This window comes from Dermacentor variabilis, chromosome 5, assembly GCF_050947875.1.
Source record: "Dermacentor variabilis isolate Ectoservices chromosome 5, ASM5094787v1, whole genome shotgun sequence".
In the NCBI taxonomy this organism is placed as follows: Eukaryota; Metazoa; Arthropoda; class Arachnida; order Ixodida; family Ixodidae; genus Dermacentor; species Dermacentor variabilis.
This window is the reverse complement of record NC_134572.1, coordinates 15,244,461-15,272,092: the sequence shown is the minus strand read 5'-3', so window position 1 is coordinate 15,272,092 and position 27,632 is coordinate 15,244,461. Positions and strand designations below refer to the sequence as shown.

The following is a 27,632-nucleotide window of genomic DNA, read 5'->3' as shown; positions in this document are numbered from 1 at the left end:
AGTCTTTGGCGTCCCCTTTCTTATGGATTAGGATATGTTAGCGTTCTTCCAAGATTCCGGTACGCTCGAGGTTATGAGGCATTGCGTAACAGGGTGGCCAGTTTCTCTAGAACAATCTGACCACCATCCTTCAACAAATCTGCTGTTACCTGATCCTCCCCAGCTGCCTTCCCCCTTTGCATAGCTCCTAAGGCTTTCTTTACTTCTTCTGGCGTTACCTGTGGGATTTCGAATTCCTCTAGGCTATTCTCTCTTCCACTATCGTCGTGGGTGCCACTGGTACTGTATAAATCTCTATAGAACTCCTCAGCCACTTGAACTATCTCATCCATATTAGTAACGATATTGCCGGCTTTGTCTCTTAACGCACACATCTGATTCTTGCCTATTCCTAGTTTCTTCTTCACTGTTTTTAGGCTTCCTCCGTTCCTGAGAGCCTGTTCAATTCTATCCATATTATAGTTCCTGATGTCCGCTGTCTTACGCTTGTTGATTAACTTAGAAAGTTCTGCCAGTTCTATTCTAGCTGTAGGGTTAGAGGCTTTCATACATTGGCGTTTCTTGATCAGATCTTTCGTCTCCTGCGATAGCTTACTGGTTTCCTGTCTAACGGAGTTACCACCGACTTCTATTGCGCACTCCTTAATGATGCCCACAAGATTGTCATTCATTGCTTCAACACTAAGGTCCTCTTCCTGAGTTAAAGCCGAATACCTGTTCTGTAGCTTGATCCGGAATTCCTCTAGTTTCCCTCTTACCGCTAACTCATTGATTGGCTTCTTGCGTACCAGTTTCTTCCGTTCCCTCCTCAAGTCTAGGCTAATTCGAGTTCTTACCATCCTATGGTCACTGCAGCGTACCTTGCCGAGCACGTCTACATCTTGTATGATGCCAGGGTTCGCGCAGAGTATGAAGTCGATTTCATTTCTAGTCTCACCATTCGGGCTCCTCCACGTCCACTTTCGACTAACCCGCTTGCGGAAAAAGGTGTTCATTATCCGCATATTATTCTGTTCTGCAAACTCTACTAATAATTCTCTTCTGCTATTCCTAGAGCCTATGCCATATTCCCCCACTGACTTGTCTCCAGCCTGCTTCTTGCCTACCCTGGCATTGAAGTCGCCCATCAGTATAGTGTATTTTGTTTTGACTTTACCCATCGCCGATTCCACGTCTTCATAAAAGCTTTCGACTTCCTGGTCATCATGACTGCATGTAGGGGCATAGACTTGTACCACCTTCAATTTGTACCTCTTATTAAGTTTCACAACAAGACCTGCCACCCTCTCGTTAATGCTATAGAATTCCTGTATGTTACCAGCTATTTCCTTATTAATCAGGAATCCGACTCCTAGTTCTCGTCTCTCCGCTAAGCCCCGGTAACACAGTACATGCCCGCTTTTTAGCACTGTATATGCTTCTTTTGTCCTCCTAACCTCACTGAGCCCTATTATATCCCATTTACTACCCTCTAATTCCTCCAATAACACTGCTAGACTCGCCTCACTAGATAGCGTTCTAACGTTAAACGTTGCCAGGTTCAGATTCCAATGGCGGCCTGTACGGAGCCAGGTATTCTTAGCACCCTCTGCAGCGTTACAGATCTGACCGCCGCCGTGGTCAGTTGCTTCGCGGCTGCTGGGGACTGAGGGCCGGGGTTTGAGTAAATTAACTTAATTATAAGCTCATAGCTGTTTTGATTGCAGAATTATGTAGTTGCGAACTGCTTGATTAAAAAAAATCGCCAATGCTTCTCACAAAATTGAAAGTGTAAATAAAAGATCTGATTTGAGTAGAAATCCTTTAGGGCTGAGTTTTCTATAAAACAAACACCACAAAAGACCATTACATGAGTTCTGACTCGTAGAACGTTCTTTCAAATCTCTAATTATATTATGAGCCAGGAAAAAAAAAAGAAGGTCGGACTTCTTTCTTTGAATTGGACGCTAAATTTGCGACAGTGATGACATCAGCACGACGTTAGGGATATTACGGTATTTCCAATGGTCAGGGATTAATTTTTTTTCTTCTTTGCAACAACTCCTGAAAGTTGTCAGCCTGAGCCCGTACTCGCAAACGCGATTTAACCTTTACAGACAATCACATAGCTAGCTATAGCACAGAGTGAGCAGGCGCTGCCAAAATCGATTTGTATGGAACTGTTGCAAGGACTTGAAGGTGCTGCCGGTCGCCCGCCTTTAATTATCGTGTTATTGTTGGCTTATCAAAAGTCACTTTAAGTGACACTGACATGTTTCTAGAAGTTTAAATAGCAGTTTAACCCAAGTGTATATTACTTTCTTAATTGCCCTTTTAAATTGCGCAGCTCTCTTTCAACAAAATCCCCACTGTAACACAACCTTATGCTTTTGTACTATATTTAGTGAAATTGACTAAAGTACGTTTAATATTAAGTAAGAAAACTGGCATAGTAGTTCATACGCATTGAGTAATTCCTTGCGTAGCGCCATCGGTCATCATTTAGTGGCATTTGTTTTTTCAAGCTGATACTTGAGGAGAAATCGTACTATATAAATGCATTGCTTTTCTTAGACACAGCGGAGGTGACCCAAGGCCCCCAGAGCCAGGAATTTGCAGAAGTGTGCTTTATAACGGTTCCACGGATCGCTTAAAAGGGTCCTGAAATAATCTTTTGAACATTGCAAGAAATTGTTACCTTCCTGGCGTAGAGGCTGCTGTGAACACGTGAGCCAAATGCTGCGGCACTGCATGCAGCAGGTAATTTACAATCTCGTGACAAAAACAGCAAAAAGTCTCTCGCTCTCGCTTCCGCAATGCTATTGGCTGATTTCCCGATCGCAAGAGCATTCTCAGCAAGACATAATTTCTAATTTCGAGTTACATAAATGAAGAAAAATATATGCATATCTGCAATCTCAAAAAAGAAAAAAAAAGTCATTTAAAATTTCCACTGCGCGTAGCTGCACTCGCTGTGCGTGGCCTCCGAGATGGCAGCGGCGGCGGCGGCCTGCGTAGCGCAGCGTATACCGCGGCCGCTTCGGGGTGTTGCCGGGGAGACGAGCCCTTTCGCCGCCGCGGCACTTAACCTTGTTGGTTTTTTCTGTTTTTTTTTTCGGCAGGGCTTTTCCCTTCTTGTTTCTCCGCTACGGAGCCTCCTGTGCGCTAGCGGAGACGCAGAGAGAGAGAGAAAGCCGGGTACCAGTGCGATAAACTGCATATATTTGCAGACCAATAGCGAGGCCATTGTATGATTAGTTGGAAAAGTGTTTCAGGGCCTCTTTAAGTGCAACAAATACTGGCCCCGGAACCTGAAATTTTGCAGTGTTGAAATCTGGTAAAGAATCCTCAAGAATACTGTGACATCAAAAAGTATCAGCGATAATGTATTTGTCTTAAAGCTAGTCATAAATTTTAATATTAGCAGATTTTAATATAGCGTGTATATTTCTGAGGGCCACGTGTTTCTTTTCCTGTTTGAAAGTAACGCAGAGGGCGGAATGTCTGGGCGCGTACAGGAAATTTACGTGAGTATATCTTTACATACTTGCCTTCTATGTTCTGGCCTGCACTTCAGCATCTGCGTTGGAGCTTTGGGCGCTTTGAGCTATCTGCAAGTCGAAAACACGGAATCAGCGCAAGTGTGCATTTTGATTTGAACTCAAAGATACTGCGCGATGCACTGGGATGCTATATTTATGGGATTATCACACTGTCATCAAAAAGGAAGAGAGACAGAAAGACGTCATCTTTTTTTTTGTGTAAGAATGGCTCACGTTTACCTGTGCGCGAAACTTCTCATCAGTTATTTATATTCTGCACAACGTCTTTTACTAGAAAATGGTTATGTATGCGTTGTTAAGAACTCAGGAGTATATTACCCCTAAAGTCGTCTCTATGGCTAAAACACTCTACAGGGAAGCGCAGATGTGAAAACTTAGAATCGGAAGCAGTGACACAGGCGGTTTGGTTATTGATGAACAGATGAAGTGTACAGTGTAACGCCTCTAGATGAAATCAGAAAAAACAAGTGTCATCGATCACCCCAATACTGCCTCCACCTTGTGCACTTTGGCAGAACTGATTTGTAAAGGCTATTGTATGACTGGGCAATAACCAGGATAGGCTGGGAGGCAACAGCTTAGCACCGCAATGCACCGCAATGCACCGCAATGCACCGCAAATCACTGCCCTGCACAGCACAACACTGAACAGCACTGAAGTCACGGCACAGCACGAAGCACATCCACATAGGGGAGATAAAACGTCAAAATTCTACAGTATGCATCAGGCCATTTCCTTGCGCAATGCCTATATACTTTTTATTCCTGAAATTAATTTTGCTATTATTGGTTGTATTGGTTTTTGGTCCTCGTAAGAGGGCAACTACTGCTCCTAATAAAGCCTAATTGGACAGGTATATAACTCCTTTGGCTTCCTGTGATACACGTTTAATTTGTTTCTCGACTGGTGCAGCTAAACTGCGGCGAGGACGAGTTCAACAAAAGGCTGGATGGCCGTTGCAGGGTTCTTCAAGCGACTTGATGATGATGATTATGATGATGAACTATAGGCACTTACCTAGCGGAGGATACGCCATGCATTCGCTAGAGATATAATTTATATACGTCAGAAATAACATTTGAGGCACATTGACTGTAGGGGAGCCGGTTTGAGAGGCCGGTTTTGGACTGGGTCGAACGCACTGTCACATAGCGATATCGGCATCTCTTCATTTTGAGTTCTACGCAATGAAAGTTGAGCGAATATATATATATATATATACGCAATACACTTTTAGACTCAATTTCACGGAACATACCCCCCCCCCCCCCCAACCGTAATGCCTTTCTGGCGCTGTAGGTAAAGGGTAAACAAATAAATAGCACTGTTTCTAGACCATGGTGACTTTTCGAGCTGATTTGCTGTTGCCAAATTGGCCTGCTTCAGGAACTTGTCTGTACATTCGAAGGCCGATTAAATTTTTTTCATAAACAGAATAACTATGTTTACGTAAAACTTGATGCAACATTCGTGAAATCGTAAAAGGAGCCCAAATTTATAAACTTAACGCAAAAATCTGCCGGGTTGGCAGGTATGCTATCTGTCAAAGAGTCGTAATTTCCTGGTTACAAAAGCTTAAGTGTTTACTACGTACATTACCGCTTCTAACATGTCAGACTTTACCTTACTCAGAAGTTATAGCAGCACCCTCGTGACTAATAGGGCCGCTGATAATAAACAATTGTACGTCTTTCTGAAAACAGTTGTCAATGTCGGGCCTGGGTCGCAGCCAGTTTTATTTGCACATGAATCCATTTTCTGCTGCATCTAGTCAACAACCATTTCGATCGATGGAAGTAAACTTAAGTGCACAATTTATATTACGTCTCCTCTTTTATTAATAGGTTGAGCGGTCGATTGAAGAGTGGGGCCTGGAGGTGTGCCGCAACACTCGTACAGAAAACCTCTCCGGCGGCCAACGGAAGCGTCTGGCCATCGCGCAAGAATTGGTTAACAACCCTCCTGTTCTTTTCCTCGACGAGCCCACAAGGTAAGCTCACAGATATTGTTTTGAGAAAGGCAAATGATACAGTATAGGCTCGCTCAACTTATTATGACTAATAGAGAGAGCTCGAATTTGCATATGTAAGGTCACTTGAGTCTGCTGCCTTTTTCATTTCTGCGGTTGCGCTGCGCTATAGAGGCAAGCAGCTGTAATCCACCATTTTTCATTTTTCTGTGCTGCCCTCTGCCGCACGCCGATGGAAACGTTTTGGAACGGTGTCGCGGCTTTTGCCTGGTGGTTTGAGAACCTGCGCCCGTGCAGAGTGTGCGTCGGTTGTGCGATTCATGGATCGCGATTAAATATTAATAGCTTCTCCGGGGCCGCATGTCATTCCTGAAGTCATGTAGCGCTCACCGACTACTTGGCAAGAGGGCCTGAGTGCGCGTTTGCGCTAACAGTATGGCCGATAGAGACGTGTGCCGACGCGGCTGCCTTGGAATTTGTTGTTGCTGATTTCTCGGCGCTTGCAGCTCCCTTTTTAGAGCGCAGCTCTTAGGCGCCCGTTCTTGCGGCGAGCGTCGGTGTCGGCGTCCCTCGTAATCGAGCGAACGAGAACAGCGAAGAACGAAAGAGTTAACGCGGAGGGCAGCGGGGGATGACAGGCGGCGATAGCGAAGAGAGCGCGAGGAGGAAAGTGGAGGAGGAAGGTATAGAGAAAGCGTGAGAAGAAAAGCGTAGTGCCGCGGAAGACGGGCTTTGCGGCGACGATGGCTACGAGGTGGCGGCATACGAGCGCACGTCGTTCACCGATGACGCCACCGATACCATGTATGGAAACAAAGCGCTGCATGAGCGGAGGTCTGTCTGCGGCGGCTGCTGTGAATCGCACCCGCGCGTCACCCACGCGCTGCCTCTCGCGATCTCCCTATTAGCGAGACAGTCGGGCCACACCGCGCTCCGTTTGCAATGTTCCGCACGAGACAGATTGTCCGCGCCAGCCAATATATCGCGAAATGAAAACACGTGTAGAGCTGCGCTTAAATTTCACATACGGAGTATCCTAATCGTCGATGAATTTTTAAAATTAATTTTGCACATTCTTTTGCCATTTCACATATCCAAGAAGCCTTTAAGCACAGTCTTCCCGTCGGATTTACCAAACATTGCATTTGTTTATACCGGCATTTAGAGCCACAGATCCTTGTTGCTGCAAATATTGTGGAAACGGATAATCGCTCGTATGAAATAATGTCAAAACGTAGCAAAATATACATATCTGCGCATATGAGCAGGGTTGTTCCACCCTGAGACGAGTCAATATGTGCGGTCGAGCCGCTCGAACAACGGTTACTCTGTACCGAAAAATAATCACATGCAAAAAAATAATCTGAATATCTCCAAGTGACGGCAAACAACATTACCTTGGTTCTGTCCAGCTCGTGACATTTGCTTTATACTATGGATAGAATTGAACAGGCTCTCAGGAACGGAGGAAGCCTAAAAACAGTGAAGAAGAAACTAGGAATAGGCAAGAATCAGATGTGTGCGTTAAGAGACAAAGCCGGCAATATCGTTACTAATATGGATGAGATAGTTCAAGTGGCTGAGGAGTTCTATAGAGATTTATACAGTACCAGTGGCACCCACGACGATAGTGGAAGAGAGAATAGCCTAGAGGAATTCGAAATCCCACAGGTAACGCCAGAAGAAGTAAAGAAGGCCTTAGGAGCTATGCAAAGGGGGAAGGCAGCCGGGGAGGATCAGGTAACAGCAGATTTGTTGAAGGATGGTGGTCAGATTGTTCTAGAGAAACTGGCCACCCTGTATACGCAATGCCTCATAACCTCGAGCGTACCGGAATCTTGGAAGAACGCTAACATAATCCTAATCCATAAGAAAGGGGACGCCAAAGACTTGAAAAATTATAGACCGATCAGCTTACTGTCCGTTGCCTACAAAGTATTTACTAAGGTAATCGCAAATAGAATCAGGAACACCTTAGACTTCTGTCAACCAAAGGACCAGGCAGGATTCCGTAAAGGCTACTCAACAATAGACCATATTCACACTATCAATCAAGTGATAGAGAAATGTGCAGAATATAACCAACCCTTATATATAGCTTTCATTGATTACGAGAAAGCGTTTGATTCAGTCGAAACCTCAGCAGTCATGGAGGCATTACGGAATCAGGGTGTAGATGAGCCATATGTAAAGATACTGGAAGATATCTATAGCGGCTCCACAGCCACCGTAGTCCTCCACAAAGAAAGCAACAAAATCCCTATAAAGAAAGGCGTCAGACAGGGAGATACGATATCTCCAATGCTATTCACAGCATGTTTACAGGAGGTATTCAGAGGCCTGGAGTGGGAAGAATTGGGGATAAAAGTTGATGGAGAATACCTTAGCAACTTGCGATTCGCTGATGATATTGCCTTGCTTAGTAACTCAGGAGACCAATTGCAATGCATGCTCACTGACCTGGAGAGGCAAAGCAGAAGGGTGGGTCTGAAAATTAATCTGCAGAAAACTAAAGTAATGTTTAACAGGCTCGGAAGAGAACAGCAGTTTACGATAGGTAGCGAAGCACTGGAAGGGGTAAGGGACTACATCTACTTAGGGCAGGTAGTGACCACGGATCCGGATCATGAGACTGAAATAACCAGAAGAATAAGAATGGGCTGGGGTGCGTTTGGGAGGCATTCTCAAATCATGAACAGCAGGTTGCCACTATCCCTCAAAAGGAAAGTGTATAACAGCTGTGTGTTACCAGTACTCACATATGGGGCAGAAACCTGGAGACTTACGAAAAGGGTTCTGCTGAAATTGAGGACGACGCAACGAGCTATGGAAAGAAGAATGATGGGTGTGACGTTAAGGGATAAGAAAAGAGCAGATTGGGTGAGGCAACAAACGCGGGTAACCGACATCTTAGTTGAAATCAAGAAAAAGAAATGGGCATGGGCCGGACATGTAATGAGGAGGGAAGATAACCGATGGTCACTAAGGGTTACGGACTGTATTCCAAGGGAAGGGATGCGTAGCAGGGGGCGGCAGAAAGTTAGGTGGGCGGATGACATTAAGACGTTTGCAGGGACAACATGGCCACAATTAGTACATGACCGGGGTAGTTGGAGAAGTATGGGAGAGGCCTTTGCCCTGCAGTGGGCGTAACTAGGCTGATGATGATGATGATGATGACTGCTACTACTACTACTACTACTACTACTACTACTACTACTACTACTACTAATAATAATAATAATAATAATAATGAATAAGACGGCACACTTCAGAATCATGCACCCAGTTATCTTCATTATTTGAACAAGTATTGCTCACGGAGCACATCTTTCACCAATGAGACCGCGGTTACAACTGAGTCATTACCAAATCCTCCATAACAGTAAAATTGTTTGGTTCACACGGGTTCGGTGTGTATGTCTGTCATGCAGTGGCCTGGACAACGTGTCAAGTCTGATGTGCGTGCAGATACTAAAGCGGTTGGCCTCTATGGGACACACCGTCATCTGCTCTATACACGCACCTAGTGCCAAGATCTTCTCTTATTTTGACATGGTGAGATGAATCTTTAATCATAGCACACTGTTATTTGCCATACATTCTAGATGTCTTCTTTGATAAACAGGCCTGTCAGGTCAAATGTTCATTCCAAAAATGCACGTCTGCGGGCTTGTCATCGTCCTCAGAGATATCCGAGGGAGGCTGCGTCATAGTTTCAGGGGCCATCGGCATGACTGGCTGAGACATTTCCAGCACTTAGGGAATAAAAAGAAACACCTGAGAATGAGACAGAAAAGTTGACAGGAGGATGACGCTGGCTTCCTAAGCATCCTTGATAGCCCTTTCGTATTTCCTGTCCTTCTAAGGTGCCCCCCCCCCCCTCAAGCGCTTGAATTATCGGAGACGTTTAACTAGCCCTGCTTTGTCTATTAAGTGCTGTGATTGTCCACCATAGGTGGGGGGTAGAACTCTGTTTTCTTCACAGACCGCGATTCTTGCGTTGACAATCGTGTATTGTGATACAAAACAAATTTATGGGCCCTGTAGAAATATTTTAAAGCGTTCGCTTTTCTTAGCCCGTTGCACAATTTTGCGTCGTTTGCTCCGTCAGCAGCGGTGAGCCGAGTCCGGAGATAGCACACTCTACAGTTCACATGGGTATGTGCCGCTGAGTATTGTAGGAGTTGCAGGAAATCCCACCGCTGCCACCAGTTGTAGGAGTTGAGGACGGACTTCGGGATGAAAAAAACTTGGGAGGGTTTATTTTACATTATTTACAGTGGGACGTCAAGTAACAGTTGTACGGTCATTACGGGCCGGCAGCAACTCGGACGCTGCGACCCGTCGCAAGAAGTTCGAGAGAGGTGAATCAGGGAATGCTCCAGGAATCTCTGGAATGCTCTGGCATCCTCCTCCGCTGCTCCCTGTCTGCGTCTTTTAAACCCTTCGAGGTCTCGGCTTAAAACGACGTTCAGCCAATGGGTGAGCCCGCTCAGATGACGCCATTTTCGGCCAATGGTAGGCGCCCGTGCGATGGTGTCATACCCGGCGAAGAGAGTCGCCGCTTGGTCCCCCTGCGGTCTTGCCTTGCTGACTTATAACTCGCCGTCACAATAGCCAGGTGGGGACGACGGCGGACCAAGGCGGGCAGGGTGCCTTACTTCTCCCTGCGGTCTTGCCTCGCTGGCTTGCAACGCGTCGGCACAATGGGCGTATGGGGGCTACGCTGCCAGGCCTTCCCGGTACATCACAGCCGTCTTGCTTCGGGACCCACTTTCCTTACAACAGTGCCGGGCTATCCCCTCGTTTTCTGGAAGAGTCAAGCATTGAATACCTCCCCCGGCGGCACACGAAGTGGGGGCTGCCAACTTGTTTGCACGTGCGCTCCTCTGGAATGTGCTTTCCGTGTTTCTGCGCTCTTTACTTAACAGTGGCGCGATTCGATGTGGTCTCCAGACCTCGAAGTAGGCGCAGGAAACAGCCCCATATCTAACAGTTTGTGCCCTCGTCGTCACGTCATCTCGCACCATATAGTCGTCGTCATCCTATTCTCGTCATCAAGTCGTCATCACGCCATCGTCGTCATACAGTCATGCACTTGTCATACCGCCGTCATGACGTCGGCGACGTTCCGTTGTCTTGACTTCCGCTTCTCCACCCGATTCTCGTCATCACGTCGTCATCACGTCGTCATCACGTCGTCATCACGTCATCACGTCGTCGTCACGTCGTCGTCACGTCATGCAGTCGTTGTGGTACAGTCTTCTTCGCGACGTCATCGTCACACACTCGTTGTCATACTGCTGTCCTCTTGAAATCGCCGTCATGCTGTCGTCGTTATGCTATCTTCATCATTTAAACATAGTCACCCCATTGTCGTCATACTCCGGTCGTCATAAAGCTTTCAGCTTTGCCTTCGTATATACTTAGACTGCCGATGAGGGCTCGGTCATCGGAGAGGAGAATCGGATAGTAGCTTAAACGAGAACGTTTTAAAATATCCTTTACACTTTACACCTTCAGACCCCTAAGCGATTCGGGGAGGTCAAGATTGTGAGCGAAAACACCTAGCCCACACCAGAGCTAACGCTTGCGCATTCACGAACGTTACACACCCGTAATTGTCCTGTGAGTTTTTTTTGCAGGATGAACCTATTGACTGCTTATTGCTGGACGTTTCAGAACGCCTTGCGCATTTCACACACAGCTTTGGGGAAATCTGCCTTCTGAAATATTTAGCTCTTACGAGTTGTCATACGATTGTTATGCACTGATTTGATCAGTTGAGCACTAGCTACAATAAAGGGTAAATAAAAACCTCTTGTTCGATGAAACTACAGTACAATAAACCGTACATTTTTTCGTGTTATGTTGTGAACGCATTGATGTAATGTTTCCAGACTGCAATAAGCAACTAACTTGACACAAGCAATATTCGCATGAGAAGCAGCGTTATGCTAAAATTGCTGCGTCAGAGATACAGGTGAATCCTACGTGTCGCTAATAACTCATACTTTTCTCTTCGCAGCTGTACATGGTTTCTGCTGGGCGTTGCATCTACAACGGCGAAGTGGATGGCCTGTTAGGCTTTCTGACGAGGCATGGTCTGCAGTGTCCGCAGTTCCACAACCCTGCCGACTACAGTGAGTCACGTAAACGAAGACAGAAATGAGTCAATTTGCGATGTAGTCACAATGCACGGTAGCCACCGTCCGCACGTGACGTTTCTGGCTCTAATTTTGTAAGGCAGTCGATAATTGAGAACCAAAATTGAGACCAATTTAACGGGCAAATGTGCATAAATAAGGCACTGGATACATCTGTGAGTTATTTTTTGGGTAAGATTCGTAGACTTCTGAGCAACTTAGTTGAAGCAGCTATATCAGCGAGGTAAACCTTTTTTCCACTTAGGTCAAAATTTTGTTTGGTAGCATGCGGTCTAACGGAAAGGAGAGCTTATTTGACGACCAAAGGAGTATACTTGCGTAAATTACAAGATCGGATGCTTCATGATAATACCCGCGATAGAATGAAAAAGCTCTGCGTCTGTTTTCCGATGTTCTTTTTCGTCACCCTTTTGAGTACAATTTCATTATAGAAGTAGGGAGAGCGCATGCTTATTGCAGTGCTGATCTAACGTTGCTTTTTTCTGCAGTTAGCGAAGTAGCGTCCGGCGACTACGGTGACTACCGCGACGTGCTGAGCCGCGAGTTCGAGCTTCCGTTGCCGGACGGCAGCGCTGCCGCTAAAGGCACGATGACGAAGTACGGCGGGCTCATCATGACCAGCGAGGTGCGTCGAGCGGTCCTTGTTCGACGGTGGCCATCGTACACTGCGAGCCCCTTAACTATTTGTCAATATTACACGAAGGGAACACATTTGTCCCACTAGTAAGCTGTTCGTAACAGCCATACGTAGCCGCACCAGAAGGGATAAAAAAGATGGAGAGGTCAAGAATATGCTGAGCCAGGAGGCCTGAGCCGGCCAAGGATATTCGGTCTGGGGCAAGTTCCTACAGCCCTGATAAATATTTCTTCCTGGCTCTCCTCCTGCTTCTCCTTTATCAGTGTTGCTCGCACTGGCCGTTCTGTTCTTGTGTTGTGGCGATCGTGTTGTCTATACATACGATAGCATTTCTGGCGAGCTTAATTGACCTACAAAGGCAAATAATGAAAACTGATAATGTGCTACATGCGCTAGTTTACTAACAGAGGGGCATGTGCACGTGAATGTTGACGTCATGTACGTCGAACGTGTGCGCACGTATGTAGCACACATTTAAGAGGACGCTTTAGCTCAGCTTCACCTCTTATAATCGAAATACAACACAGCAACGCTCTCTTTGGTCGAGTGTCGGATTTCAACAAACTTTATCGCATTTCAGACAGGAAGTCAACTTGTACAGACCACTCGTCATCCGATTTTCATTTAGCTCCTCGAAATTTTTGCAAGGTTTGCCAATAGTTGGTACCAAGCGATCGAGCAACCCGATAACTCTGGACGCAGCGTGTCCCATACGCCAATGGCTACTAGCGTCCGGCATCAGGCTCGAGTGACTTCAAAGGCAGGCAAATATTATTTAGGTGATTTCAGCAGTGGGTCTGAATTAAAGTTGTCCAATGTATATTGAAAGCTGTGCGAAGGCTGTCAAAGGTAAGCCAGACGCAGTCGGAGGCGACCAGAACGCTATGGAAAACATGAATAGGGGAGTACCGCTGTGGCAAGCGTACGAAAGTTCAAACGGCTATCACCGGTCTATTCTATCGCATGACGAGGCGAGCAAGTCGAGCTTTGTTTGTTCTTTTTGTGGCGGATGTCAGTGCGTCCAAGAAATTTCTGAATAAGTTAACAGCGCACTCGTTTAGACACATTTCTTCTAAATCATATTATAATGGCTCAATTGCTTTGATTACTGTTAGCCTTTGTATTACGTGAAGTAGGCATAGTTTAGCACATTCAGCAAACATAAAGATGGATGGTAAACAATGTAATTTTCATGTTCAAGTAATAATTCCGCAAGTGAACTTAGACTCGCCAGGGTTTAACGTCATGTTTTTCACGTGTTTTAATGAGAGAGAAAGCGTTTTTTTCAAAGCCATTTTTTCTCCTACAGGAATAGATGTTTTCTGTAAGGAAATAATGGCGATGAATTAACTATAAACTTATCAAGTGCCCACGTCCAGGCTTTCTGGAAACTAGTAAAGGTTAAAAATAAGGTTCATTCTGCGTCAGTTGTTTCTTCCCAGCATTCCTTAGGTAGTGCTCACAGGTGTGGACAACATAATATTTATTCCTCCCGTCTTGTTCTTTCTTTTTTAAATCTACAGCAAAAGGCTGAGGCAAACCGGATGTACTCTTTCAAAGTCAACCAGTTTCATCAATTCCAGATTCTCCTGAAGAGGTGCTGGCTTTCGGTTTTCCGTAACAGGGTCAGTGTTTTATTTATTCTATTATCAAATATTTACTTCCTTGTTACCATGCATTGAGCGACGTCTTTTTTTATACATGACACAACACCCGCAAGTGTGCAACTTCATTAACGCAGGATCAACAAACATGAAAGCTTTAGAATGTGACAGTGTCGTGACAAAATTAATTTTTGACTTTGCACGAACCCCGTATTCACGGAAAATAAAATAGATACATTGAATTTTAGCCACTGAAACACTTTAGGTCTCAAAAGATTGTTGCAGCGCTCCCCCTCCCTTTCTCCAAAAAGAAAAAAAGAAAAATAAGAAAGAAAAAAATGCAGTGCCATACCACTCTGTGATGGTGGATGACCAGCGAAGCTGGGTATGCACACGACACGCAGGTGACTCGGACCATTGAGCAAAGGTACGAACATATTTATTGTCCTAAGCTGTGCTGAGCGTGGGAATACAGGTACGCGCGCACACTTGCGTATCACCTCTGTTATTAAATGTGTCCGTCGCGCCGCGTAATGGCTCATAAGCCTTTAAAGGGCCCCTCAACAGGCCCCATTTTGGTTATACACTGGAAGTTGTTACGTGTCCTCTAGGGAGCGTTCTTCCGTAAAAGTTTTTCAGATCGGCTCATTAATAGCCGCGATATAACTATTTCCGTGCCGCGAACTCATGATTTCAGGAGGCGAGCTCCACTGCCATACCCGACACTCTCCAATAGCCCCGTCTAGCCTCCGTAATCGAAATTGCTTCCCTGCGTTCTCTCATACCGAACCTCGAGGATCACGTGACGCATACGTCATGGGCCCCGCTTTCATTTTTTTCTCTCCTCGCTTTCTTGAGGCGTGGCGCACCTCTGTTGACGGCGTTACGTGCGAGCTGTTGCGATTGTCTCGTATCGCGCAGCACAAGATTTTGCGCGCTATGCACAAGAAAATCTCACTAGCGGTATAAGTCTGTGCTACACGAATACTGAGGCAGACACAAGCGGACCACAGAGCATGGTCCCTCGCTAAGAACATGGTAGAAGATGGCATAGTTGCGGTGTTGCGTTGTTTGAACGTGTGAAACCGTGAACACGAAAGGTCTGAACACGAAACCGGGAGCAACGTCATTTACCCATGCATTACCCATCGATCATAAATGGAGGCCTCTGCTCAACCAGGTTAAGATCCTGCGCAAGTGCAGTAACGAAAAAGCACGGGAACTTCTAGAGGCATACTATATAAAAAAGAAGGGATAAACATGCATCAGCGACACATCGATCATACTTTACAATAGGGAGGCACGTTTCCTAGAATATGTGATTAGCTGAGCCACGCCATTGGGTTTTTTTCTGATTTTGTGTTTTTTCTCCTCTTATCTACTGCTGATACCCTGATGCGCCTGCGCTGGCATGAACTGATATTTAAGTGTTTCCCTCGAATAAACCTCAGTTGTTAGTTTGCGCCTGTCCCGTCTTCTTCCTTGTGATTGTCTACAAAGCGCATCCAATCTTTCCAAATGTAAAGTTAGATCACACTATGGGTAGATCTTGACTCCGGGGAAGACAAGCGTTCGCAACATCGTTCTGCGTGTAAGCAACTAGCTGCGACCTCTCATCATGTGCTGTCGCGTGAGAGCTTTAGGTCGTCTAAAAGTTTACGCAACGAAAAAACGCAATTACACAATGAAACAACAAACACTACCTAAATATCCACACTGCAACAAATACACGCCTTCGGGTGCATTCTTTCTTTAATAAAGTGAATAACTTTCTAGAAGCGTTTGGTAGTTCACTTGCATTGAAAATCACCGTCAATGGTTTCTGCGCCGTTATAAGGTGCTTAGCATTCTTTATGAACGAACACGCGATATCGTGTGACAGGCTAACCGTTTTCCTGGGCCAATACCTAAAATGGTGCAGACTAATAGAGCGGTAAAAGCCGCACGGTGGTACGGTATCTCCATGCTGTGGTGGTACCGTGCGGCACCGCAGGGTGGAACGGTGGTATGGGGAGCGTTCTCGCATTCATTCCCTGTGACAGCTAGCGTCTTGAGACGCTGTTCTGCGACCAGAGACGTTCGCAGACGCTGCACGGAGTTTCGAACTGGTAACACTTGGCTCCCGCATACGGGTAAGGCACGATGGCAAGGGGAGAGCAACGCATAACACGTTGTGCCACATAGTGACACAAATAACCGCCTCTCAAAGCAGGATACACGCATACTTGAGTAACAACCGGGGTTGCTCCTTCATAAGTTTGTGTTTATGTGACATAGACGCTATGGTTACGTACAGAACGTTAAACTGCGTACAGTGCCGCCACATGTTTTTCTTTGTGATCGATAGATCTGCTGGTTGCATTTTCTTGGGTGCAGGTGGCCACTCCCTTGCGGCTTGTGGCATATGTGGGCTTCGCGCTGATGCTTGTCATACTGTACTACGATATTGGCAACAAGGCGAGCACTGTCACCCACAACGCCACAATGTTCTTCTCCATGTGCTGCATCTGCGTCTTCCAGACCATCCTGCCCGCCGTCATAGTCTGTGAGTCCGGGCACGTGCGCAAAAACGAAATATTGTACAGCTTCACTCGCCACTCTGGGCGACTGTCACTGTAGATCTATTGTTTTAGACCAAAAACGAGGGGGAAAAAGACACTTTCCGTGTTTGGCTTTGAACTTCGGATATAATCAAATAACGGGCCGACTTCTTCGATCATTCCACTTCCTCACATTTTTCATTTTTACAGTTCCCGTAAACATCTCAGTACTGATGAGAGAGCAAAGGAATTGCTGGTACAGCCTCAAAGTTTTCTACCTGGCGAACTACGTCACGGAGATTCCGTTTCTGGTGAGTGATGACGTGCTGCATTAAACATCCGAAGTGGCTCGTCGTGCAGCTTACGCTACGGGGGAGTGTATCAACTAGAGTTACAGCAAGAGCGACTTGCGACTAGTGACCCATGTAGTTAAGCATGCAGCACTGAGGCTGTTTGCACAGTTAACAATCCGCAGTGCTTCAGAGGTAACAATTTGTACCGCAACCGAAAAGTGCCATACTGTAGATTAGGCCTCACTGTATAGAGTGCAAAAGCTAGTTTATTCGTGATCATACATTACGTGCAATCGTGCAACGCAAATGATTCATTTCATTTATTTGGGAATTTGTTGGAACATTAATATAAAGAAATATTGAAAAGATTACTAGCTTGGTCTACTTGCCCGTTTGCAAAGCGACATCTTCGACTAAGCATTAACAAATAATACTGCCTGGAACACATTTGAATTTGACTTCTAAGACCATGCATATGAAGATGGCTTCGAACTGCCTTGCAAGGCTCATAATGGGTGTTAGGACGTGGGCGTGTGCGGAAGCAGCTAGGATGGCAGCTTCTACCAGTTCCAGCCGCTCAGTCTACGTATTTTGAGGACGTAGGGTGAGCTGTGAACTCACATGTGGCGTAATCCGGTTCCGCCGAGCCAGGGCACGCTCATCCGCGGGATGGAATAATGGCTTGGTCTGTCATATGAATCCAGCCTAAGGACAGAGCTGCCTGATAGACGTGATCTAGGGGTCTTGTGAGGTAGACTCAGAGCCTTGTTGTCATGACCATGTGCCCTTTTCGCTTGGACTCTTTCCGAGTGCAGGTGATACCGAACGCTGTGCTGATCGCCATTGTGTACTATCCGACGGGACAACCGAAAGAGCTGTGGCGTGTGGCAGGCGTCATGCTCTTCTGCGTCCAGATATGCGCCGTGTCGCAGGCAATGGGGCTCATCGTGTCTGCAGTGTCCAAGCTACAGGTGAGACGGCAGGTTGCATAGCAAGCCCCCTATAAAACGAGTATGAATCAAAGAGGACGAGTCTCTTCTTGGTTTTGTTTACTGAGCTCGTGGTGCGATCCTTTACTATCAATGCCTTCGTGCTGCTCAGGCGTGAGTGCTTTTTTGAATTGATCGCTTTCTGAGATATCGCTTTCCGTGGACGCTGATTGACTATACAGCGGGTGGAACTGCCGTCGCTCCAGTGAGTCTTCACTCCAGACTGCACGCCACGCGAAAGTGAAAGTAACCCGAAAATAACCGATGGAGAATACGCCGGGGCTACAAAATTGTCCCTTCCGTGAAAAACTATTTGTCTGCTGCTGTAATTTTTCCGCATTTACTCGAAGGGAGGCTACAGTAAAATAGGACGACGCAGGGAAACAAGAAGTGGACGACATGTGTCATCTATGACTGGTATTAAGTTTTACAAATGAAATGTCGCTCACATGCAGAAAGCACCCAATCCTGTCCGTAGTTAGCAAGTGGTCGCTGCAGACGCGGAAATTTTAGACAGGCAAGTGCTCCTTTCTTCTGGTGCGCGAAGCGAACATTTGTTGATATATCACCGTTATTGAAGTTCAGAGGGAACGAATCTGGGCATGGAAATGCTATAACAACTGATTGACGATCACTAGAGCTAGAGAAGGCATAGCAAAAGAGGAAAAAAAGATCTCTAATCGACGATTTGAAGGTAGTCGGACAGCGACGCTGTAAACATCCAGAACGATTACCCATTGCGACGTTGGTTGAAATCATTCAAGTGGCGACATTCACATGTAATTTACCTAATTATTACCCTAAGACGTTTCGACAGCCTGCGACTTGACTTGCGTCGCTACTTAGTGCACCTACAAAAAGAGTTTCAGAGAAAAGAGAAACTTGCCGTGCCTCGTAAGCACGCTGCTCTTCAGGAGTCTCACTATTCGTGGCCTTCCCATAGCACTGTCACAACATATATTGAGCGCTGTAAGCCAAACCTCTGAGGAGCGCGCCGCGTAATCCCTCATAATACGCAAGCGAGGCGCTTCCGACAGATGGCGACTCCGTAAGTCCTCGCTGCCAGTACCTCAATATCTCCGTAGGTAGCCACCGCTTTAGAATAGAACAGAACGTTTGGCGAGTGTTCATTTACTGGTAAAATTCATGATAAAGCAACCGCAATCCGTCTTCACAAAATGATCTTAAGCTGAAAATTCGGCAGAGACAATTAGCACTGCTTACGTGTGGGAATGCGAAAGCATTATAATGGCTTTGGTGAAAAGTTTTTTTTTTCTTGCGCGTTCCTTGTCCATGCACGCAAGCTCTCCACTGCGTTTTAACTGCGTCTTGGTAAGGCCAAATGAAAACGCGCCAAGCGTCTCAACGCGGTTGCCTGACCGCGAGGAATTCGTAACACGAAGAAGCGCTCAGTGGCATTCAATTGGACAGCTTTTCAAGAGAAGCTTGTATTGGCCCACAAGTTTCGGTGGCGGTCGGTCCCAAAAAAACCCAGTTGCCCCCAGAGTCGTTAGGCGGGTTTTCCTTTTACGTGGCAAAGTGTAGTTACGCCAATTCGTGCTTCGTATGCTACAGTCAATCCACCGTCGCCGCAGCAGCTTGCGCAACAGTAATCTTTATCGGGCAAGGTATGCGGCGAGGAGCGCTACGTGCTTCGCATTGCATGTAGGTGCATGAGAGCCTTATCATCAGTTATGTGGTTCGAATGCTTGTTTTGAGCTTGTTCGTTATTGAAACGTGTACTGTTCGGTATGTTGTATGCGTGATTTCAAAGAATGTATGCACTGTTCGCTTCACATTGCTGAGTACTTGTGGCGTCTGCCCTACGGGAGTATGAGCTATTGTATTTGAGGGTATAAGTCATAGAAGGTGGTACCCACAGACAGTTTCTCTGTAAAAAGCATAATCGGTGCTGCCAGAGAATCAAATAGAGCGGTGGTGTTAGGAACTCTTAAGTAGTACATGATGGAAGCCATTATTATTGTAAGGCACGAATGGGTGACATTTGTCCTGCAGTGCACTTGGTTGAAGATGGTGGCCACATTAGGGGCTGTCGTGTCTCACGAACGTTTTCTACTCGTCCTTCAAGGTACATTGCTTTGTTTCACAGAAATTTCTTTCTTGCATATCGCACAGACGGCGGTGTTCCTGGCCCTGCCTATCGTGTCACCGGCTTTCTTCTTCTGCGGCTTCTTCGTGCCGGCCCACCTGCTGACGCGGTACGCGCGCTGGTTAACGGATATCTCGTACATCTACTACGGCTACAACGGACTACTGCTGTCGGTGTACGGCTATGGCCGCCCAACTCTTGAATGCGACCAGTTCATCTGCCTCTATGAGGACCCCGCACAGTTCCTCGAGTTCGTCGGTGCAGCGGACAAGAAGTTTTATGTGTTGGTGCTTGCGCTGCTTGCTTACGAAGCCATATGCAGGACCATCGCCTTCATCCTGCTCAAGATCAGGTTAGCTAGAAAAGAGTGAAGCATTTCAGTTCGAGCGGCTGCGAGATGACCTCTCATGTGTGTGTGCGCGCCCGCATATGTACAGTATGGTGTGCGAACGTCGGGCATTTGGCTTTGTTTTTCGTTTTAGCTTCAGCCGCTTGCAAGCGGAAAGCATGGTGACTCGTACGGAACTGGCACCTTTCAGTACATTCCGCGGCAAAATAGACGCTGTTGAGGAAGCTAAGTGAGCCGACGCGCCGGAGTGGTGTGCCGACCATTGGCGGTTGGCGGTCGAGACTACAACAATGCCACTCAAGGCGGCTCTCCACGTAGTGAAACGGATACCGCTCAGAGCGATATACGGCTGCGACGCCGCATGTAGTCTCGTCGCCTGTGTCCTGCTGAAGATCATAATAGGCTGCAATGAGTGCAATTGTCGATTTGCACGTTTGCGAAGTTGCCTGTGTGCGTGCGCACATTTTTATGTGACGGCGAGTGGAATTTTATTTTTTTCTTATTTGAGCTGCATCAGTTTTACAACAGCCTGTGCGGGTAACATAAATCTTCAAAACATGTGGCACATTTGTTCATCTTCGCATAAGACAGCATGACAGACCATTTGGGTGGATTTTCGTAAGAGTAAGGGACGATGACACGCATGCACGTTTTGTTTGTGCGATTAGCATTCTTTGCGAACTATGCGGATCTATGAGTGAACGAAGAAGGCAGCAGTGACATCACTCTTTCGCCTTGGACTACACTTGCAAGCGATGCAGCTTGCGGTTCCTGCCAATTTCTCTAACCTGGCTCCTTTGGCACTTACTTTGGTTTTGGTACACTGACTATAGGTAGCGTCAAAGGAGACCGTTTAGCCTCTTAATTAGGAATAACAACACACCAACACACTCCAAGATACTTTAATGTAGCATACGTTCAAAGTTTTCTAGTCCTAAACGAGCGGCACATATGTGCCGGTCCACCCAACGGCAGTAGTCTTTTGGAGTACTTGATTGCCTACAAGCGTCAGTACTCCCAGGCGACTCTGAAGCTGCGGCGTAGGCAGGGGCCGGGTGGCACACCCAGGCCCGTGCACTCCTCCCCCAAATTTCTGCGTTGGTCCTAGCCCCCCCCTCCCCCCCATTCTTCCCCTTCCCGGTCAAGTGGGTGGCCTCTCCCCTTTTTAGTAAAAATTATTTTTCGCTACGTCAGTAGGCTGAAGACACAGTTTTGTATACCAGAGTTGTAATGTGCCTGCTTTTGTACGCGCGTACGACAGTAGCGTATAATTTACTGGAATTGCGAATAAGCATTCTTATTTTTGATTATTTTAGCAGTTAAAGAAGAAAGGGGGTCGCATTGTCGAAGCACTTGTAAACAGTCTTATTTTCTTTATACGATGCACACCATAGCGTACGCAGAGAAACTGCATCAGCGTAAAAGGTTTCCTCTAAGAGTCTCCATCGACAGACATCGCACAATCTTGAGCAGCGTGTCAAATATGACCCCGTCCTTGCGCTTGAGAAAATGTTTGTAGGACAACGTATGAGAGGCCATACTGGCTGCTGACGTTTTGCATTGGATTTGTGGAGTTTCAAAAATATGTTGGCTGCGAACGCTTTGTGCAAATAGTAAAGCACAACAGAATAAGGTCTTTCACCGAGGGCCGAAAAGGACGAGCTGTGCAGTTGCAATCATCCTATGGCAACCGCTGCTAAGCACGGCGTGGGAGTTCTACCGCTTAATCGATGACAACTTAAGAATTCAATACCCGCTCCAACCACAAAAGGACAGTGCACCTGCCCTACACCTCAGGAAGAGAGGCGAGCCAGCCGGAGTTCGCTCAAAGTTTGATGACTTTCATTTGCTAACATGACTGCTAGACTAATTGCAAAATAAAAGCTCGTTGTCAGACTATTACCTTTGGTATAACACTGATATCACGGGCGCCTATAAACGTTGCCAAGATCTTCAGGTTTCATGGTAAAGCCAGTGACACAAAGACAGATCTGTACGGAGAAACGGACATTTTAAACAAGGTAAATTGCTTGACGTCATGGAAATAAACTAACCTAGTTTGATGGTGCGTGCTTACGGGTGCCTACGCGTGAATAGATTTTTTGCGATCTATGCAAATTGTATTTAGTTAGACAGTGTACATATAAGCTTTCATTCTTAGGTTGTCACCGACTATAGGCATGATGAACAAAGTTTGAAAAGGACTCGCCAAGGGCGTGCAAAACCATTGGAAATGCTGTAAATACGCTGCACACCACAGCGCTAGAGCAGCGAGAAACTGAAAATTGCAATGCGACACTTAAGCCACGTGTCGATCTAGTCGTACCACTATGCGCCTTTTTTTGAAGCGTCATTAAGCGTACTAAAGCTTACACGAGTGATGGGCACTAAATCATAGAGAAAATTTCACATACGTCTCAGCGCACAGACTTTGCGAACCTAATCTTGCACCACTACACCACATGTGCTTCTTCGATGGCATGTGCCCGGAAAGGACAGCCGAGCTGGCGAGTGTTTGCACCAGCACGTAATAAACCGCAGATCTTTGTTGTTGTGCAGTAGCATTTGCTTGGTGATTTCTGCTTATCGGTGTCGCTCTTTCGGCGTCATTGGAACGAAGGCTTCTCATCCACCCTCATCGTGGAGACAACCCAGCCGCAGGTGCATTGAACGGTAAGGAAGATTATGGAAGGATCGATCGTTTCTTTCTTCTCGCACCAAGTTACCCGTGAGGCAGCTCGTACGAAGCATTTTATTCGCAGGTAAATTTAACCGTGAATTAAATGAAATTAAATTATGAGATGTTACGTGCCAAAACCACGATCTCATTATGAGGCACCCCGTAGTGAAAATTTCACCTCTGGAAATTTGGCACACCTGGAGGTTCTTTAACGTGCACGTAAATCTAAGTACATGGGTGCTTCCACATTTCGCCCCCATCGCAATGCGGCCGCCGTGGCCGAGATTCGATCCCGCGATCTTGTGCTCAGCAGCCCAACACCATAGCCACTGTGCAACCACGGCTGGTGAAATTTAACGATGAGGAAAATCCACTTCCGGGTGCCTAAAGTGACATTGCGCTGACCTCTACAGAGCAGGAAGCGCCAAGTAAGGGGCACCGTGAGAAATATTCATGCTGTGCGAATCTCTGCCGTGCCTTTCTGGTCGTGGATAAACTTGGCACGGGGTAATATATTTGATGCACGTACCCCTTATTCTGTGAGAACGTCGCAGTGGTGGGCTACGTATTGTTTCGGGCCCCCCTAGAGCTATTTATTGCTGGGAATATGTCGGCGCAGGAACGCTTTTGCAATACCGGCTCCGTTTCTAACGCTGTGCGCCTGAACTGCAGATAATTAAAAAGGGTCACCTTGCGCTGTGCGACACAACACTAAAGGCCTCCGCAGTGGGTTGTGGAGTCGGAGTTGGCACGCGAATCACCTTATGTATAGAACCTCTCTACAGAATCGCGTGATCCCGAATTGTTGGTTGTTCGAGGCTTGCACGCATAAAACAAGAAGGTCGTACGGTCTGTAGGCCGTACGACCTTAAAATATATATGTACACAAGGTACCAAAACTCTGGACCGTACCAAAGCTTCCATAAAAGCCCGTACTTTCAAAACATGGCAGTTCATAGAAAGTGGCGCCATCTGTTTTGACGCGGGCGACTTCCGTGGAAACAAAATCAAGTATGGCATGACTTCACTCGAGCAAGAAACACACACCCACACAACCCCACGTTTTTGGGCTTTGTAACTCTAGCGCATGCGTGCATATACGTTATGTGCGTATGTGCGAACATGGCAACCTTGCACAGCACCGAATCATAAATGAATATGCGCCGAATCACCTGATCACGGTTGACTGTGCAATAATAAATACATAAAATAAATAAATAGGTTAAATGCATAAATAAAAACACGTGTCCTTTCTTCTTGCCATCTGATGTCAATGGCTGCCAACAGAGCGATGAACTTATTGGGCTCTTTAATAGACGTTCATAGAACTGGCGTTACGCACGCCACGAGCGTGGACAAAAAGAACACCGCGACCGTCGTGTCCGCTCGAGTTACCTTTTCTGCTCGGTGTAATTTTCGTCCCCGCTGAAGCTCGTGCTGAAATGGCGCAAGAGCAATGAATAACTGCGACATTGATGGCATTGGTGGCGCTTGATAACGACTCCCTTGACGTATACCCTTAGAATTCGAAGATACCTTGTTGGCCTTTAACGACGCTAACTATAGTAGCCGTACGATGCTTCCTCTTTAGCTGTGCTGTGCGCACCAGCCGGACTTTTAAAAATTAAGTGCAGGCGTGCGCGGGTTCAGCGGGAGCAAGCAGACAAAGCTGTTAAAATACTAATACAACATAAGGATCAAGCTCGTACACATACTTGATACGTAATTGTTGATAGCGAGATGATCAAGCAGCATTTTCATGACCAGGCGTCGGTACGACTTCTGACATGACATATCGAAATGGTAGCTCTCGCTTGATATACCGGGTGTTCAAAATTAAGCTTTAAAAATTTTTCAAGGTTAGGCACTGGGAGGCACGCGAAGACCACCTATGCAACGAAGTTATGTGGCCAGGGAGGCACAAAGTGAGATGACGATTATCGCTGTCAGCAGACCAACTAACTAAAATTGAATATTAACTTTTTGTTGGCTGCAGTTAGTGAGTATGTGTGCACCGAAAAGTTAGAGGCAGTCGTGTTTCTACAGAGTATAAGTTGGAAGACTTCTAGCGTGCCTGTGCTCCGAGATATCCGACTCCAAATTTTAATTGTCGTTCGCATGATTATGCATGCAAGAGAGTTATAATCGGCGCAAAGCTCCTCCCTGATGTGACGCGGCTGTTGCGTGCGGCGTTTAGTCTGACAACAGAGCGGAGGAATAGGCAAAGATGATAAGTGTTCCCCATCCCCTCCCGGTTCACGGTTCACCGTTGCCTGAAGCTGTGGTTTGATGGAGACAGCCTTCCCTCACATGTCAAAGTTGGCCACGTCCGCCATCCAGTCCGCCCATACGTACCGAAGCCGCTGCAATGCTACAAATGCTACAAGATGGGACATGTAAAACGTGTCTGTAGGAATAACCTCGTGTGCCCACGGTGCGCCGAATCTCATTCAGCACATGCCTGCCGCGCAACTGTGTTAAAGTGCCCTAACTGCCATGGTACTCATGAGGCCTCATCCAATGAATGCCCGCGGGTGAGGAACGAGCGAGCAGTACTCAAACGATTGGTACGGGACCATTCAACACACAAAGAGGCTGCAGCTACTCTCAGGTGACGACGACATCCGCACCGAAGAGCAGCGCGAAGAGTTACGTCTACTGAAAGATATACACCATCTTCCGGCAAAGCGGCTACCGTATCAACACCGACTTCCACAAAAACAGACACTGCGAAAACGAAGACTGGGGCAACACTCTCACCTCCTGAAGAGTGGCCTACACTTCCACGAGCACAACCTGCCTCGGAGTCACATCAAATTGCGCCGCCCTCAATGACCTCACGAACCGCGGATGGGACGACGACTGAGGATCGCCAAGTCATAGCGATGCTGAAGTCACTTATGGACGCCATGCGCATTCTACTGAGCAGCATGAAAACCCCGTCGGCACAGAGCGCACTGCAGGTGCTGGACACCTTGAGTCCGGTGCTTGCGGCTCTAAGGTAAAACCATGGCCCGAGAGATGCCGTCGTTTCAAGAGGAAGTCAAGAATGCATCTGTCTTTCAGTGGAACGCCAGAGGGCTTAAGTCACGCATGTCCGACTTCAGACAGTTTGTCTTTACGCACCAGTTCCCCATTATCGTGATTTGCGAGCCCAACCTGTCAGCTCCCATCAGAGTATCCGGGTATGAGTGCTTTATGTCCTCTACCCACGGAGAGTGCAGCAAGTTTGTTGTGTTTATACGCCGTGACTTGACTTATGTGCATCACCCAGTGCCTCCTGACGAAGCAAATCAATACGTTTGCTCAACAGTGAAGAAGAAAAAGCTCACGTTTACAATTATTGGAGCCTATTTATCTCCAGCAAGCCGTCTAGGTTGTGAGCGCCTACGGGGAATTTTGACATCGACTCCACAGCCGTGGGTGCTCACTGGTGACTTTAACGCCAACCATTACCTATGGGGAAGCTCCAAAGTTAACTCTAGAGGCAGAACGTTGGTGTCCTTTGCCTCTGAACGCGAATTTTGCTTGTCAAATGATGGTAGCCCTACTTATCCGTGTGGATCAGCGTATAGCAGCTGCTTGGACCTAACCTTCGTTTCACGGTCACTTTCGAGATGAGTGCACTGGTTTTCCGATTTAGAAACACGGGGTAGCGACCACATCCCAACCTATTTGAAGATCGAAGGCTTGAATAGCTCGAAGTCCTCCAGAACCGTCCAGTGCACCGATTGGCCTAAATACAAAATAATAATGGAAGACTGTTGTCGTGACGGCTCCTCTTATAACCTACAGGGCGCGATAAAGGATGCCATACAAACAACTACGCATTTGCTTTCGAGGAGTTCTTCCCGCACCGATTTCGACATCGAACTAGCAAAACTTCGAGCAATTCGCCGTCGTGCGGAGCGGAGATATAGACGCACGAAATCCAATCATGGTTTCAGATTGGCTAGACGAACACAAAAGAAAATACAATGTCACATGAACAAGCTGGCTTCGCGACAATGGGCATCCTTTTGCGAGTCCCCGGATCCGCGAAAACCTTTGTCGCTTATATGGAGGACTGTTCGTGGCCTTCGCACAACCTTTGGTCAGCACCACCCGTTTAAATCTCTGGCACTTTATCTACAATGTAGAGATATGGACGTCGCTGAATCTTTTTGTAGAAAGATTGCTGGCGAGGCAAATTCCGATGGAACGGGTACGGGAACGCTCGACCACCCACTGTTCTCACGCGATCCCCGCATGGAATGGCCTTTTTCTATGGAAGAACTAGAAGCTGCGCTGGCTTTGTGCAGGTGTTCTTCAGCGCCAGGACCTGACGGTATTACATACCGTGCCCTGTATAACCTAGGAGATCACGCTCGGAAGGCACTCTTGCTCTTGTACAACGACTCCTGGCAGACGGGTACGGTTCCGCAAGAGTGGAAGTCAACTCGCCTCATTCCACTTCTCAAAGCTGGCAAGTCACCTTTGGACATTTCCTCATACCGTCCGATCGCACTTGCCAGCTGTGTCGGAAAAAACAATGGAAAGAATGATTTTAACACATCTGGAAAGGTACTTACAGTACTATGAAATCTATCCACATGCGATGGCCGGATTCAGACAGGGCCGTTCGTCAACAGACAGCGTTGTTGACTTGATAACATTTGTGCAACACGAAAAGGCCTGTAAGCGACTATCTGCTGCTCTGTTTCTAGACGTTAAAAGAGCTTATGATAATGTCACCCATGAAGCCATCC

General features: G+C 46.8%; 1 protein-coding gene across 1 annotated transcript in view; it reads left to right on the top strand.

The window, feature by feature from the left end:
• The window catches only part of LOC142582286 (ATP-binding cassette sub-family G member 1-like), a 64,014-nt gene extending 41,249 nt beyond the window's left edge, over positions 1 to 22,765 (top strand). Inside the window, exons 5-13 of the mRNA XM_075691794.1 lie at positions 5,388 to 5,533; positions 8,947 to 9,070; positions 11,544 to 11,658; positions 12,171 to 12,307; positions 13,843 to 13,944; positions 16,300 to 16,468; positions 16,674 to 16,774; positions 17,572 to 17,727; positions 19,882 to 22,765. Of these exons, the coding sequence (XP_075547909.1) occupies positions 5,388 to 5,533; positions 8,947 to 9,070; positions 11,544 to 11,658; positions 12,171 to 12,307; positions 13,843 to 13,944; positions 16,300 to 16,468; positions 16,674 to 16,774; positions 17,572 to 17,727; positions 19,882 to 20,226 (1,395 nt within the window). The 3' untranslated portion in view covers positions 20,227 to 22,765. The remainder of the gene's footprint in view (positions 1 to 5,387; positions 5,534 to 8,946; positions 9,071 to 11,543; positions 11,659 to 12,170; positions 12,308 to 13,842; positions 13,945 to 16,299; positions 16,469 to 16,673; positions 16,775 to 17,571; positions 17,728 to 19,881) is intronic.
• The last annotated feature ends 4,867 nt before the right edge of the window (positions 22,766 to 27,632 follow it).